The sequence below is a fragment of the Mastacembelus armatus genome, chromosome 6 (assembly GCF_900324485.2).
Source record: "Mastacembelus armatus chromosome 6, fMasArm1.2, whole genome shotgun sequence".
Lineage (NCBI taxonomy): Eukaryota > Metazoa > Chordata > Actinopteri > Synbranchiformes > Mastacembelidae > Mastacembelus > Mastacembelus armatus.
The window spans coordinates 15,824,522-15,841,242 of NC_046638.1; the positions used below are offsets into that span (position 1 = coordinate 15,824,522).

General features: G+C 41.8%; 1 protein-coding gene across 1 annotated transcript; it reads left to right on the plus strand.

Annotated features, from left to right (window-relative positions):
- Window positions 1–212: 212 nt before the first annotated feature.
- On the plus strand, window positions 213–16,252 carry slc7a5 (solute carrier family 7 member 5). Its single transcript, XM_026310995.2, has 10 exons — window positions 213–1,006; window positions 2,929–3,054; window positions 10,146–10,251; window positions 10,531–10,575; window positions 10,698–10,821; window positions 11,180–11,283; window positions 11,453–11,549; window positions 11,897–12,046; window positions 13,342–13,519; window positions 13,605–16,252. Exons 1-10 carry the CDS (start codon window positions 418–420, stop codon window positions 13,658–13,660), a joined length of 1,575 nt encoding a protein of 524 aa, XP_026166780.1. The 5' UTR covers window positions 213–417; the 3' UTR covers window positions 13,661–16,252.
- Window positions 16,253–16,721: the final 469 nt, after the last annotated feature.

Genomic DNA, 16,721 nt, shown 5'->3' on the forward strand with positions numbered 1-16,721 from the left:
TTGGTAAACATTAGATTGTAAGACTCGGGAGCAGCTTGGTGATTAATATAAGGGAACTCAGACTTCACTTCCTCATTAGGGTAATAAATGAGTGAGTCCAGTACCGGTATCTACCGCTAAGGGGGGAGAAAGCGCAAAGGCGACACGGATGTGGGGAGATGCGGAACAAATGGGTTGGACTTGACGGAGGAGGATCATCATGCGTATTTCAGTAGTGTATCCACGTTACACTGGACGGCTTTGACTAGTGGCACAGGCAACATACCGGGAAGGCACGCTGCTCTTACTCACACCAACTTACACCCTCCTCGTGGCTGAGACCGACCGGCATCTGGCCACCGACCGGAGAGGAAGGACGGACCGGAGGAGAGACGACAGCAGAGCCGGTAGCTTTGTGTGACGGAAAGTCAGCCGAAGATGTCTGGCTTAAAGAAGAGAAACTCTAATTCCTCCGCCGACAGGGAGGAGGACAGGCAGGCTAGTGAGAGGATGCTGACCCCGGGCAGCGGCACCGATAAGGAGGACTCTAACCAGGGTGGAGCATCAGAAAGCGGTACCAAGAGCCCCCCCAACGGCAGCGGAGGACAGGGAGGGGAGGTCGCCCTGAAACGCACCATCACCCTGACGAACGGCGTGGCTATCATCGTGGGCACCATCATAGGTTCCGGCATCTTCGTCACCCCGACCGGCGTAGTGAGGGAAGCCGGCTCCGTGGGTCTGTCTCTGGTCGTGTGGGCGGTGTGCGGGGTCTTCTCCACCGTGGGAGCCCTCTGCTACGCGGAGCTGGGGACCACCATCACCAAGTCCGGCGGGGACTATGCCTACATTCTGGAGGTGTATGGCTCCCTGCTGGCTTTCCTCAAACTGTGGATCGAGTTGCTCATCATCCGGCCGTCCTCGCAGTACATCGTCGCCTATGTTTTCGCAACCTACCTCCTAAAACCCCTGTTCCCCGTGTGCTTCGTGCCGGAGAGCGGGGCCAAGCTGGTGGCATGTAGCTGCATCCGTAAGTGTGGGGATGATGCAACTTCAGGCACTATTGAGCTGAGTTGTGTTGTGTTTGTGTTTGTGTTGTGTTTGTGTTTGTGTTTGTGTTTGTGTTTGTGTTAGCCTGTGCAGAAACACCTGTGTGTGGCCGCAGACCCACTCAGAACATCCTCGGTACCGTGGATTTCACGGGGATGTCTTGCGCGCGTGATGCACTGGCTCACGCGCGTAACCATAACGCGCGCAGTAAAAATAATCAGTTCCGGTGGAGGATGCGCACGTGCAGCATCCTCCATCGTTAATTACACTCGTCGTGACACTCGTTAGAAACGCCGCATGTTGACTTAGTTAAATTATCATTCAGGTTCAGTATTTAACTGAATATAAACTGAATATCTCTACTTGTAGTTTTCTTCCTCCTTAGTTTTAATTTATTTAATTATGTGCGACTAAAAAAACTCGACAGCTCGAAAAAAAAAAAGACTAGCTACTTTAATGTTAGTCCTCGTGCCGTAGTTGGCGTTAAAGGCTACCAAGCTGGACCAGACAGTGACCAGTGTTTCTAAATCTGACATGAAATTAAAAAAGTAAGTTAAATGAGTTAACTTGGCTCCTCTGCTGTTGCTCGTTCACTGCGTTGAATCGGCGAAATCTTCAAATCCAGTTAAAGCTGTAATATCCCAAAAGGTGTGACCTAATAACGTGGCTCATATTTTTTAGCTTTGAGGTCATTTGAGGACCTTATTTACAAAAGCAATACAATGAGAATTTAAGAATTGAATATGATTAAATTAAACATAGGTAATAGCCTATGATTAATTTTGCTCTGGGCAGTCAGTTTCACCTGTATTGTATGTTTTGTATTTACAATTTATTGAATACAAAACATACAGTACAAAGCACAGAATAAATAATCGAGATAAAACTGGTTTAAACATACCAAATATGGTATAATTGTTAATAAAAAAAATAGGGTCAGTAAATCTTTATCCTCTAGACTGTTCATTCACAGTTCAGTGTTAGTTTTAGTATGTTTAACAAAGACATTGTCTGCTCTGTGCCGTTTTCTACAGTCTTAACAAGATTACCTCTGAGTTATAATCTGCTTTAGCCTGTTAGCACCCCTTTCTGACTTGCCTTAGACCGCCACATACAACAATTTACCTCCTTCACTTCACCTGCAATCTATTTGAATACCTGATTAACACGTGATTAACATGTGTATTCACAATCGTATGTGTGGTGCTAGCCAATAACCCCAGTACCTGATCTTAATCTTCGGATTGACTTAGACCACATGACAAGGCTGTGGACACAGAGGATCAGTTATCTGTGTGTGTGTGTGTTTCAGGAGGCTTGCTTGCTTCAGTGTGCGTGTTTGCCTGTGGCTGAGGCAGCGGGGTGCATGGTGAGGGTCAGTGTAAAGCTGAGAACCAAATCTCCACAGAAACACACACATCCATAGCTCCAAAGGTTTTTGTTCCATTTGACCTGTTTCTGTGGAAGTTTATGTAATTGGAATCAGTGTATTGTTGTGCGTGTTATTTTCAGGCAAACCCGCATACGTTTTTGCATACATGTACATACGCAAGTATTAACCAATAATGTGTATGTGCCTGTGTGAGTATAGATGCCTAAGTGTATGTCCAGTCTCTACTGTACTTGGCGTCTCTCTCCCTTTGGTTTGGTTTTGTACACAAAGCCTTTTTGTGCTCTGTCTCGTCTTTGTGTTGTGGCCCCGGCCTGATTTAGGAGCTTTGAAGGGACCTGCTGTTTTAGTTAATCACTTTTAATGGGGTCCAAAGAACTAAAGAGCTGTTTCATAAAGTTGCAGACACTCCAAGTCTCTCTCTCTCACTGTCTCTCTCTCTCTCTCCCTCCCCCCCCCCCTTCCCTCCCTGATGTTCTGTCTTTATTCTCTGTTGCTGTCTTTCTTTGCAGTATTGTTGACCTTTGTGAACTGCTACAGCGTGAAAGCAGCCACCAGAGTGCAGGACTTCTTTGCTGCAGCCAAGCTTCTAGCACTCGGACTCATCATCATTATTGGCTTTGTCAAGATCGGCCAAGGTACAACGCAAAAGCACACCCTCATAGACACAAATACACTAACAACCCACGTTCACACACACAGTTACTGTTCCAGCCATTGTTTTAGTTGCCCATCCCAGGTTCACGAATGTCTTTAATCGCCCCTCCCATCACCATAAATAATGCTTCTTCAATGAGGTAAAGGTAAATGATCTGTATCAAAGAATACACGTTGACACTTCATTCATTCTTAATCGAAAATTAAAAACCTTAAATTAAGCACCATTAAATATTTTCTGTGCCTGTAAAATGTTCTAAGAATATGATATAATCCTGGTGAAAAAAATGGAGTTCTGAAGTACACACCCTGTACACACCCTGAATACATAATGTTCCTTGCAAATTGTTGTATACAGATACCAGTAAAGCAACAATTCTTTCAAGACATGTGAAATATATGGTCATAAACTTGTAGATGAAAAAACCCTTTGATTTGCATACAGAACACACAGCCTCAAGTTGCAGGCAACCTCCTTTTTCTAGTGCAGGCAGTGCCACGCAACCGTAAACAAGAAGTGGTTAATTTGACTGAAGGAATTTTCCTTCCTGCTGATATATACTCATTAACAGTGCTCTCTGATGGGGACTCCTCAGATTTGATTATTTATTTTAAGGGATCCTTTTCACAATTACTGAAAGATTCTGTCCATATATATGTGTGTGTGCGTGTGTGTGTGTGTAAAACACAGTTTCTGCAAAGTTGGACCTCTAATTACAATAATCCTAAAATCAAAAACAAATTAGCTTTAGTTGAGGAGATTTTGCATACTAGACTATGATAGTCAAGTTTTATCTGTAGTTATTTTAGTTACTTTCTGGCTGAACTTAATCTCTACATGGTATCTTGTGCTTGTTCTATGCAAGCACTGTAATATGTGTAAGTGGAGTAGCTGGTATTTTAGCCCCCTGGCTACAGGCCGAACCCTCATTAAGATCACAGGATGTTGGGAAGTGGAGATAGAGATGAGAGGACAGTACAGAGAAAACAAACAATGGCACTTAAATAGCACACAGCACTCTTCATTCGGAAGTCTGCTCATTAGCTGCCAGAAGTCTGAATCACGCAAAGCCTGGACCAGAACGAGCAAGAACTTGTGTCCTGTTCACTCTGAATTATCAGATCATTTAAGGTTTGCTGCAGAAGGTGTGTTCACCTGAGCTCAGGGAATCAAATTCTGTCCCCTACAGGACGACTGTCTAAACCAAGACTTTGAGGTTCATTCATGCCATCATTAATAAAAATAAAAAAATATATTCTGATATTCCGTCCTAAATATTGAAAGTGACAGAGTACCTTTCTGCTACCTTTCCAGTTATGAAAAAACATAGCTAGGTATGTGTAGGCTTATCGCCACCTGCTGCCTGTGTGTTTGGCTGCCAAGCCATGCTGAGCCTGGGCCACATCGCTTACTGCCTGCAGCAAAGCTGTTGGCTGTACTCATCAAAATGAAGCAAAGAGGCAAATAAAAATCAGGGGTGCATTAGATCAGAGCAAAACCAAAGTCAAAACAACTGGAAAAAAAAGAAATGAAGCATTAATACCATTTAGAGGTTGCACTTTTCAGTAAGGATCTTGTTACTTATACAGAAAAGATGCAGCACAATCAAGTTTGTCCATTTTGAGGTTTCAAACATGAGGTGAATATTGCATATTCACTCAGAACTAGGTCTGTTTTTGGTGTTTAGCCTTAGTCAAAAACATGACTGCAAACTCACCTCAGACCTTACTGTTGCCATTGTATTGAGTTATCCTCTTTATGTCCGGTTTTTATCAACAAATATAAAACAAGGGTGACATCAAAATGGATTAAAGGCCCAATCTGGCTGAAATTCTCCATCATGCTCAAACCCACACAAGTAGTGGGTAAAATGGCAGAATGCCTGTTTGTGGGGTGGTCAGAAGTCATAGGCCTCAGATTTACTTACTAAGCGGTCAAACAGGACCTCAAAACTGGCTGGAATTGTGCAGAGCAGAAAGAAGTGAGTCTGAGAGGAAAGGGTCGGTGAGGCTAGGGAAGGGAGAATATGGGGGAGGAGAGGGGGGAAACAGGGAGCAGTCAGAAGGAGTAAATGGGGACAGAGCAAGGTTGGCATAATACACAGAGAGACGTGTTGTGCCTTTTGGGAAGCTAGTTTGCCCTGGCAGCAATGTGGTTGTAAGGTAGAACTATAGCCTTTAGCCTCTTGTGTTGAAATATGCATCTTCTGGGAAGTTTCTTATTAATCAAACAATAACAATACATTCATTGTCTATACCTCCCGCTTGCAGAGGGTTCTTATTCTAACCCAGAGTGCCTGATTTTCTCATGAGAAGTCACTAGTAACATTTTTTTCAAAAATATTTTGTCCATCCTCCAGTAACAAGCATTAACTGGTCCCTCTCATCTCCAGTCTTTAGCAGAAACAGGAACTCCCTCCTTCTTATCCTTGAATGGATTTTAATCCACATAAGATAAAGGCAAACTTTGCCTAACAGTTGTTTAGGTGTGGTGTTTGGGGCGTGAAGAGTAATTCCACTCATTTGTAAGTTTAGTTCTTTCCTAAATACCATTTCAAAAGCCAGATTTTGTCACTTTTTCATGGCAGTATGTCTAATAACTGTTTATCTAAGACACATGAAATTATCTAGATTCCAACAAAGACCGGCTGCGTGGCTGTGATTACACCAGGTAGCTCACCTGCCTGGTGTCACAACCCTCCCACAGCAGTTGGAGTGCACTGTGCCATTTTCCATGATTTGTGTGACTTATTGGTCTATATTACAGCAGACATTTATTTTTTATCTAGCCATTTGATAAAAAAAAAAACTTCACTTTAGATGACTTGACTAATCTCAAATGTTTTCAGCATCTTGATTTACATATTTATTTACTGTCGATTTGTACAGATTTACTTTCAGCAACTAAACTGTGTATTTATATATTTTCATGGCTGTAAAGCATCGTGATTTTCAGAAACAAGTGAAGTTCAATATCAACATCCGAGTGTTATGAGTCCCCTTTTGGGACTTCCTGCCGGGGGACCTTTATACTGAAGGGACTTCCTGTCCCCCCTGCATCGGTCCCCGGCAGCTTTACGTTGTCACTGATCATTTTCACCTGTGCTCAATTATCTGTTGTCTCAGCCTCTATAAGTTCTCCCTGTACTCCTTTGTTCTCTGCTGAAGCATTGACTTGTGTAGATGTTTGCAGATTGTTGAGGACAGTGAGTTTTTGTTATATGTTTGTTGTGGCAGACTGTGCCGCCTACTTTTTGTCAACCGGGATACCCGGTTGTGTTTGTTTCCTTCCTGATCCCTGGCATTTCCAGGAGTATTATTAAAACCTTGTAGTCCTGTGTTTGGGTCCTGTCTCTCCTTCCTCCTTACAGCGCCCCAACACGTAACACCAAGTTGTAATCAAAGTTGTATTTTATTTTTGTATACTGTCAGTCAAGCTCCTTAGGCTGTTGTTTTCTACAGTCATTTACAGATGTACAGTAGTTTCTCAGTTCTGCTCAGTCTGAACTATCCTCGATGTAACGTAGTTGCATCTTTGACTTATTGCCTGTGCTGTTGCTCACTCTGTGTGGTCTTTGAATTCTGCAGCTCATGAGGTCAGAGTCTGCTGTTGTGTCAGATTAGAGAGCAGTGTAATCTGATTAGCTCCAATATAAACCCCTGCTTTCTCAATCTGACGCCTGCTCACACTGTTTGAAATGAGGCTGATCTCCCATTAGCAACTAGCAGCCTAAACTCACCTCTTTATTTTCATTTTCTTCACACAGTTTCTCCTGGTACTGTGCAGCACCTTGGAGCAGCTGCTGCAGTTCTTCTGTAGATTCAGGCTGTATCAGTGTTTTTGTCTCTTCATATGATCCCAGACTGATTCCATACTACTAAAATCAGGGCTTTTGGGGCATCAGACCATCTGCTGCAGGACTCCTGGTTCTTCTTGCCTTTGAACATAGTTCATAGTTGATGGTGTGGTGTGATGAGAATCTAAAACATCTGAAGTGCCTAAAACTTCTGCACAGTACTGTACACGGTCATAGTCAAGTCTTTTAAGTGTGGTTTACCACTTCTGAGTCACTAGCACAGTTTTCAGTGAGGTGTTAATGAATAAAATGTGTGTGTTTGTGCAGTGGGAGAGTCCCAAACTCTGAGTCAGGCTTTTTAAATATACTGCTTAGCACACAATGTTTTCTGTTTTTTCTACAACCACAGTGAACTTCATTCATCTAAGTCTTGGGAGTAGGCTTAATCCCGATAATACCTTTGCCTTAACTGATCCATTGTCTCTTTAAATTGAATGTGAAATTGGTCATTGCACATAACTGGTAAGTACCTTAATAGCCTTAAATCTACTGATCGATTGAGTCTGAGCCACATAAAACAAGTTTCTCCCACGAAAATGTGAGTTAATTAGTGAGCTGTTGGTGGGCTAACCTGCCTCTACCTTTTGTGCTATGTTGAGCTGTAATGACAGAAAAAGGGTGTATTTCCCGACGCACTGAACATCTACAGTTGCAAGAAAAAGTACGTGAACCCTTTGGGATTACTTGGATTTTTGCATAAATTGGTCATAAAATGTGTTCTGATCTTCATCTAAGTCGCAGCAATAGAAAAACACAGTCTGCTTAAACTAATACCGCACAAACATGTGTTTTCATGTTTTTATTGAACACAACATGTAAACATTCACAGTGCAGGGTGGAAAAAGTACATGAACCCTTTGGGATTACTTGGATTTTTGCATAAATTGGTCATAAAATGTGTTCTGATCTTCATCTAAGTCGCAGCAATAGAAAAACACAGTCTGCTTAAACTAATACCGCACAAACATATGTTTTCATGTTTTTATTGAACACAACGTGTAAACATTCACAGTGCAGGGTGGAAAAAGTATGTGAACCTTTGGGTTTAATAACTGGTTGACCCTCCTTTGGCAGCAATAACCTCAACCTTTCCTGTAGTTGCAGATCAGACCTGCACAATGTTCAGGAGGAATTTTGGACCATTCCTCTTTACAAAACTGTTTCAGTACAGCAATATTCTTGGGATGTCTCGTGTGAATCATTCTCATGCCACAGCATCTCAATTGGGTTGAGGTCAGGACTCTGACTGGGCCACTCAGGAAGGCGTATTTTCTTCTGTTGAAGCCATTCTGTTGTTGATTTACTTCTATGCTTTGGGCTGTTATCCTGTTGCATCACCCATCCTCTGTTGAGCTTCAGTTAGGGGACAGATGGTCTTAAGTTTTCCTGCAAAATGTCTTGATAAACTTTGGAATTCATTTTTCCGTCGATGACAGTAATCCGTCCAAACCCTGAGGCAGCAAAGCAGCCCCAAACCATGATGCCCCCTCCACCATATTTCACAGTTGGGATGAGGTTTTGATGTTGGTGTGCTGTGTCTTTTTTTCTCCACACATAGCGTTGTGTGTTCTTTCCAAACAACTCAATTTTGGTTTCATCTGTCCACAAAATATTTTAACTCAAAACTGGTGTGTGTTTTTTATAGGGCAGGGCAGCTTTAACCAACACATCCAATCTCATCACTTTGATTGGACTCCAGGTTGGCTGACTCCCGGCTCCAATTAGCTCTTGGAGAAGTCATTAGTCTAGGGGTTTACATACTTTTTCCACCCTGCACTATGAATGTTTACATGTTGTGTTCAATAAAAACATGAAAACATCTAATGTTTGTGCGGTATTCGTTTAAGCAGACTGTGTTTCTATTGTTGTGACTTAGATGAAGATCAGAACAGATTTTATGACCAATTTATGCAAAAATCCAAGTAATCCCAAAGGGTTCACGTACTTTTTCTTGCAACTGTATCTGTCTGTTGGCAGGTGTGTGCTCTGCATTGAACATGCATGTTTCACTTTGTGTTTGTGTCTCTTTCACTGCCTGGCACTGGTGTCATGTGACCAGCTGATCAGAGCTGTTGAGTGTTTCCTCACCAGTGTGGTGGAAGGTAATGGAAGAGTAACACAACGAGGAATAAAACTGTAAATTACAGAGTGAAAGAGTAGAAATGACACATGAGACGGAAATATGATCGTCTGTCTACTATCTGTCTTCTATTCAATTTAGGTGCCAAGTATTCCCATGCCTTTGTTTTTCACCTTGACATACAGACAAAAAAAGGCCATGATTTCACACCTAGCAACTCACAGCAGTCTGCTCTTTTTTGATTTTTTTCTTTTATTTTTCTTAAACATTGTTTTACATTGAGGATGCCAATTTCAACCCACCTGATGGAAGCCTTTTGGGTGTTAGCATGACTCTGTAGTAATGAGCTGTACAGCAGTACAACCCAGGCCCCGGAGACCCCCAGCACCTCTCCCCCTGTTAGTCTGGTATGTAGAGTAGCACGGATGAGGGCAAAGGGGTCTGAGGACGCTGTGGTCTGTCTCTCTGGGTGTGGGTAGCACAAAACGTGAGACATTCAGATGGACAGTGCACTAATTGGGTGTTTCCCATGCTACACAGTGGCTTAGGACTAACCAACCCAGTACCAACAATGCCGAGGGCTGTTGGTTTAGCAATCGGCACTGTGTCTGAGAATGTGCAGGGGAGCAGCTCCATCAGGAATGTGGCACAAATCCCCACGATCCAGCAGAAACCTGGAGGTCAGATAAAACAGGCTGTGATAAAAAAGAAATTGAAGTAATACAGCTGACATTGCCCTGTCCTTTGAGCAAGGCAATAAACCACCAACTTTTCCTGGTCTGTCCTCCTCGATTGGTCTGCTGTGTGATGTGTTCCTGCCTAACGTTGATCCTCAGGGCTGTGCCACAGTTTGGGCCATTTATTGACTGTCTCATTGTGTCTTAACTCCATTGTATTTGTCTTTCTTTCACTGATCCACGTACTGAGACAGATCTAAGCTAAACAATTCTCATCTCTCCCCAGAGGAGTTTTTCCTTATGCTAGTGTGTGTTGGATGCTGGTCATTGTTTCAGCTCAGGTTGTCCAGACTGGCTGGTAAACTTGCCTGCAGAGCAATAACGCAGACAGGAGGATTTTAGGATTTTTCTTCTCTTAATCCAAGTCTTTCTGCTTGTGCTATCCACATCTTCTTCAGGTGGAACAGATGACCTCCTTCCAGAGAATTCTTTCAAAGGCTCCAAATATGAGTTTGGCAGCATCGGCCTGGCACTGTACAGCGGCCTGTTTGCCTATGGTGGCTGGTGAGTTGACACATCGACATACTTGCATGTTCAGGTTGCAAGCTACTGCGCTGCCTGTTCAGTATTCAGTTTGAATTATGATTCAGTCTGCTTTCTGACAAACAAATTTGTGAATGTACTGTCTTACAATGAGTAGAGTCTTTGCTCTCACGTTCTACACCCGAGTACTACCTGTTCTGACAGGCCATTTGATTATTTAACACTTGTTAGTTAATTGATCCATTTTGCTTCATTTTTAAAATGATTGTTGGATCTGATCGTTGCCTTCTGTGCTTCCAGGAACTATTTGAATTTCGTTACTGAGGAGATGATTGAGCCTTACAAGTGAGTATTAATGCCTGATATGCAATCATGCATATTTTCAAATAGTTGTTTGCAGTGGTCTGACTGATAATCTGTGGATATAGTGTGAATTGTAACTCAGACTGTTTGTGTGCCTTCCTCAGAAACCTTCCTCGTGCCATCATCATCTCTCTTCCCATAGTGACAGCAGTATATGTTCTGACCAACCTGGCATATTTCACCACACTCTCCCCAGATAAGATGCTCAGCTCAGAGGCTGTGGCTGTGGTGAGTACTTTGATCTGCTCTCTTTGTATGAACAGTGCCAGACACATACTGCATTAATACATTTTTTATTATTTACTCTCTTTTAAAAATAATACATTTGTTTACATTATTAACCAGTCAGAGGATATGTGTGACATATATCCTTTCACTGCCAGAGCAAATGACTGGTCAGATCAGCATTAAAAAACGATTACAAACTATTACAAAGTGCGTTTCAGTGTATTAATATACCCATAGCAAGTTTTTCACCATTTAGTCTTGCATGTAGTTAGTATATGATGAAGAGGCACAAAATAATTTTGATTGATAATACTTGCTGTGTCATCGATGCTGCCCTGTATATTGTGATGTCCTGCAGGATTTTGGTAACTGCCACCTGGGTCCCATGGCATGGATCATCCCAGTGTTTGTAGGCCTGTCCTGCTTTGGATCAGTCAATGGCTCTCTGTTCACGTCATCCAGGTAATGTTCATACAAACAACATATGTAAAACATACTCAGAAACAATTGGAGATTATCTAAAGGTTTAAGGAATGTGTTGAGTTTAGGATCTCCATCAAGACTGTTCTCAGGTGTAGAAAGTTAATCAACTGGAATCATGTTCACACTCTCAGCTTTTTTTTCCTCTCAGGTTATTCTTTGTGGGTTCTCGGGAGGGTCACCTGCCCAGTCTCCTGTCAATGATCCACCCGACTCTGCTGACCCCACTGCCCTCGCTAATATTCACTGTATGTACTCCTTTTATTTAATTCACTGTACACTAAAACTCTGTGATCTTACACCATGGGTTAAAAAAATCAAATACATCTCTTCTCAGTCTTTTTATCAAAAGAGTACTGCTTTTTAGTGGTAATTAAATATAAAGATAATGATGAAATTGTATGTATATATGTATAAACATATAAACCAACAGTTAGTAGTAGCACTCTCATACACAGCGACATAACACACATGAAGTTAATAACCATAGAAGATGAAGACTAGAATTATCTTATATCCGTAATCACAAATGAGCTTGATCAGAGTTTGAATATGGAGTATGTTTGTACAGCCATGTGTCTCTCTCTCTCTCCAGTGCCTGATGACGCTGCTGTACGCCTTTTCCAATGACATCTTCTCCGTAATAAACTTCTTCAGCTTCTTCAACTGGCTCTGCATAGCCATGGCAATTGTTGGAATGATGTGGCTGCGTTATAAGAAGCCTGAATTGGAGCGACCTATCAAGGTGAGGGAAACTTGATGCACACAGCCGATCAGAACTCAAGAACCAGGTAGCAATGAAGGCTATGGTTTTGTTTTTTGTGTTTTTTTAAAGTTTCTGCTGAGAAATACCCATGTCATCACAATAATTGGTGATGGAGATGATCATAGAGAGATGCTGGTAGACACACACAGACATTTAGAGACGAGTGGACATTAAAGTCTCACTTGGTCTTTGTCGCCATCGGCTCCCACTCAAGTTAGCTTTGGCAGCAGGAAATGTTTCTTCTTTGTCTCACGCAATCAACAAAGATCCATTGAGTAAAGCTCACATGAACAGAGACTGATTGCAGATTAAAAGGACCAAAGAAAAGCTGGTTGCTTGTGAGTTGGGGTTGGGGCCTGCTGGGTAGTTGTGTGCATGAGTGTGTGCACAAGAGGGAGAATGCTGTGCCTCCTGTTCACCTTCAGGACTGCCCAACACACAGAGGACCATTGTGCTATGGTTGCACTTGTTTGGATGTGTGGTTGTGAGTTTTCACTTGTGATGATGATGATGTGTGTGCTTGTGTGTGTGTGTGAGAGAGAGAGAGAGAGAGAGAGAGACATCTTTCTTACGTAGAGTCTGGCCCACTAGCCTTATCCGCCTGCTGGCATGGCACTGTGTATTGGACAGAGGAATAGTCTGTCAGGGCAGTGAAGTGAAAGAGGCAGATAGATCTATTGGCCCAGTGTGTGTGTGTGTGTGTGTGAGTGTTTGTGTATGTGTGTGTGAGTGAGTGAGAGAGAGAGAGGACATGAGAGGTGGGACAGTGGTAGCACTGTCTCTCTGCTGACCTCTCTCTCTTTCTCTTTATTCTGTGTCCCACTCAATTTCTTTCTCCTTTCATGGTCTGTCACATTCCTGCTGTTCACCAGATTTGGAGCAGAGCTGCCAGACAATCGTACAGTTAGACTTACTAGTTACTGTCTTTATGTTAAGAGATACTGTACATCAGCAAACTGGCTTAAGGGCGATTTGCACTAGAGTGGAGATCCTGGTCCTTGTGGTCTGCCCTGCTTGTTTTCCAACCATCAATGCTCTTCCAGCTTCTGATTCACTGAGCTCCCTTGATCTAGGTGATCAGCAAAGGGTAGGGCAGGAACAGCTGGGAAAAAAGCAGGGCAGTGGCCCTCGAAGACCGGAGTTACTGTAGCTGACCCCGGCCTATTTAAACCATTACAACTATTCCTTTCAGAGATGGAGCTGTGGAATTCCTGTTATCTGAAGATTATGAATCTTTAAGAGTTTCTTTTAAAACTGCTATTTTTTGTCTTCAGGTAAATATTCTACTGCCGGTGAGTTTTGTGCTCGCCTGCCTCTTCCTCATCATTGTGTCCTTCTGGAAGACTCCAGTGGAGTGCGCCATCGGCTTTGGCATCATCGGTACTGGTGTGCCCGTCTACTTGTTCGGTGTGTGGTGGAAGAACAAACCCAAGTGGATCCTCAATGGAATCTGTGAGTACATCACTTGAATTTGAGTTTCTGGAAGTGTTAGTTCACTGGACATTGTGGGTAATTGACACTTGTGTGTTTTCTGCAGTCTCCACCACAGCCTGGTGTCAGAAGGTGATGCAGGTGGTGCCTCAGGAGTCCTAAAAGGCCTGGCCCTTTCCTGCAGCCAGTGGCTAGTCACAATGCACCGTGACAGCTCTGACATCACAGCTGATGCAATGAAGCTTGATCTCTGTTGAACATCCTCCTTATGTGCCCACCCCAAACTCCTCTCACACAGGGTGCTGATAAGGACCTGATAAAGACTGTCATGTGCAGGTGTTTGAATCTACTGTGCTTTTTGGAGTTTTCAACCATTTTTCTTCTGTTTCTTTTATTGCTCATTTTTTGGTTAGGTATGGACTATTTTTAGTTACTGTCTTTTGTGTTTGTTTTTTTGACACATTCCAATTGTTTTTTATTAATAAGTTCATATGAAATATCCTACTCCAACACTGCTGTATTTAGGAAGTTTTAAATTGTGCGGCAAATGAAGTTGGAGCTGTTGGCTGTGGCAGTAGTTGTGAGTGGTGACAGCATTCACCTGCAGACAGCTGTAAATGGAGCTCTTGCAAGTTTGAAACCGTTATACTGCTCTGTTTTATTTTTTTGTATATTCCTACAAGTTTCACTCTCCTGGAACAAACTTGTGCTTTTAAGTAGAAGTTGGAGTGGTTGCCAAGAAAGATTAATGTCAGATATTCATTAGTCTTTGGAAACTTTCTGGTCACTTCACAGTTTTAACACTTTTAGTTTGTCTGTTGTCGGTGTTGTTTGTTGTGTTGACGTGGTGTATTGCTTACTATAGTGCCCATAACCATCCTATGTCTTTTTGTTGAGTTTAAGACCTGCTCTCTATTGTCTTTGTGGTTTTTGTGTGGTCTTTGCTGCTGTAGTCACTGTGTATCAGGTGTGTCAAGGGTTTTCTCATTTTTCATGGTGATTCGGTTGGTCAAAAAAGGGCCACTTAGCCAGTTTTACACATTATAGTTAGTTTTCTTGACACAAATTAACTTCTGAAATCCGTTAAAAATGTGTTCTGTTGCTACAGAGAACCTTTGGGGACATAACCCTGGTGATGTGATAGTGATGGCAAGTTTGGGCTTGGAGACTATTTTATTAATGCAGATTTATGGAGAACCTGCATTAGGAAGTGACAAGTTAGGAATGTACCTACCTAAAGAAAACAGTTCTAAAGAGTTGTGTTTTGGGAAATATAGGAGTCAGTTATTGTGGAGCTTGGACCAAACTGTGGACTAAAAATCAGTCTATTGCCTTGATGGTGATAAATATATATTTTTTCCACAAGACCACCAGATTTATGGACGTGTATTACTAAATCACTGGAGTGCCCCTTTAAGCCCATGTAACAGTTTCTCTCTTGTCTGGATACAGTGAAAACATGAACACTCCCCAGTTAGTAATAAATTTAAAACTGAAATTCTGAATGGAAGAAGAACTGATAATAGAAGTAAACAATTTCCCGTTAATTCATGTTTTTGTTTGAAGTCTATTTGCATATATGTATTTTTAAGAAGCCTTACAGACTGGCCTTGGTGTTCGACATGAATGTGCTATTTTCAGTCTACTGTCACCGACAGTGGCTATTGATGTCAGGTTGTATTTTTAAATGCACCTGTACAGGACTGTTGTACTATAAGTATCCCTAAAAACTGGGTTTAAATTCAGTGTCTGCTAGTACTCTGCTGTTGATTATTTTTTGGGCCAGTGATCTCATTGTCACTTTTGGGATCAATACCTCAGCACACTGACCCCGACTCCCAGAGCTCTATTCAAGCTCCATCAAAATGACAATGTTTCAGACTACATGTTGTAACCAAGCTGTGTAACGGTGTCTGGTTAGAATGGAGGAAGAAGCCTTAAGCTCTTGTTTTGCTGTAAGGAGATCTATTTCATGTATGTGAACGTACGAATGAGTGTTTGTCTGTCTGTGTCTGTGTGTGTTGAGGTGGGAGTGGGTTTCTACTGTTTGGGGTGGAGTCATGCTCCTGTTATCTTCACAAACACAGACACATGAGGTTTAAATGTCTCCTTCTATGTTAACAGGAAGTTTTATTTACACATAAATATTTCACTGTTCAATACATTTTCTGTTATATTCACTGTAACACTGATATTTGTGAGTGTGTGTATTGCTGTTTTGGGTAAAAGGTCAAAGGATAAAATACGCAGAGACAACCATATGTATCACTCTATAGTGAACGTGAGTGGGAACAAAGACTTTTCTGGTGGGTGTGGGATGGTGAAGTACAGAAGGCGCACATTTTCACATCACAGCATGAACTGCTATTTTTTATTTTTCATTTTTGTACATACTACTGTTTCCACACAGTGACATTTACAGTTAGTGCTACATTATTAATGTCACCCCTCCTCCTGGCAGTGGACCAAATGTATACATTCCCTGTTGTTTCCATAGAGACGGTATATGGAGGTGTATAGAGCTGTTGCTGTGGAGGATGCAGGAGGGGGTGATATCTGTGTTTTAGAGGTAGAACCTTTCTAACGCTCCAGCCACCGTACTAAGGCAATGAGAAACTAACCTGAATAAAACTGTAGAGTTTATTTATTTATTTTTTTGACACTTTTTTTTATCATTCTTAGTCTCTTAATTTGTTTACAGGGCATTTTGTGAAAAGTGCTTTATAAATAAATAAATCCTGAAGTTTTTTTCCAGCCTTGTGTTCTGATTTTGGTCTCTTTTTTTTTGTATCTCTTAATTTCTGATTTTTTATTTCATTTGATTTCAAATGGGCCTAAATACTAGGTATTAGATGCATAATTATGGCTTTGGTGTTGGTTTGTTAAAATGGACCCAATCACTTTTATATAAATGACACAGAATTATAAACTATACCATCAGCTGTATGGAGTATTTTAGTGTTTTTTAGCTGTTTGTTTTGGTTTTATGGTGTGCAAATGTTCTGCTCTGGTCTCATGGTTGCCATTGTCCCTGTTTCACTGAAAAAGTCCCAATAAATTCACTGTATAGCTTGTGACCAGCACCAAACCACATACTAATGGAGTTAGGAGCTGCCTGTTTAACATAAAAAAAAGACATTTGGAAGGTAGAGTGAAAATTAATTGGAGTTACATTTGTCAAAACCACAACTCTAATGTTTAAACAGCCAAGGTTTGCTAACAT

What these genes read in the sequence shown, in the direction of transcription:
- slc7a5 (XM_026310995.2), top strand. Translation starts at nt 418, where the DNA reads ATGTCTGGCTTAAAGAAGAGAAACTCTAATTCCTCCGCCGACAGGGAG. An exon ending in TCTCTGTTCACGTCATCCAG is followed by an intron (nt 11,284 to 11,452) that starts GTAATGTTCATA and finishes TTTTCCTCTCAG; the next exon opens with GTTATTCTTTGTGGGTTCTC. An exon ending in TGCCCTCGCTAATATTCACT is followed by an intron (nt 11,550 to 11,896) that starts GTATGTACTCCT and finishes CTCTCTCTCCAG; the next exon opens with TGCCTGATGACGCTGCTGTA.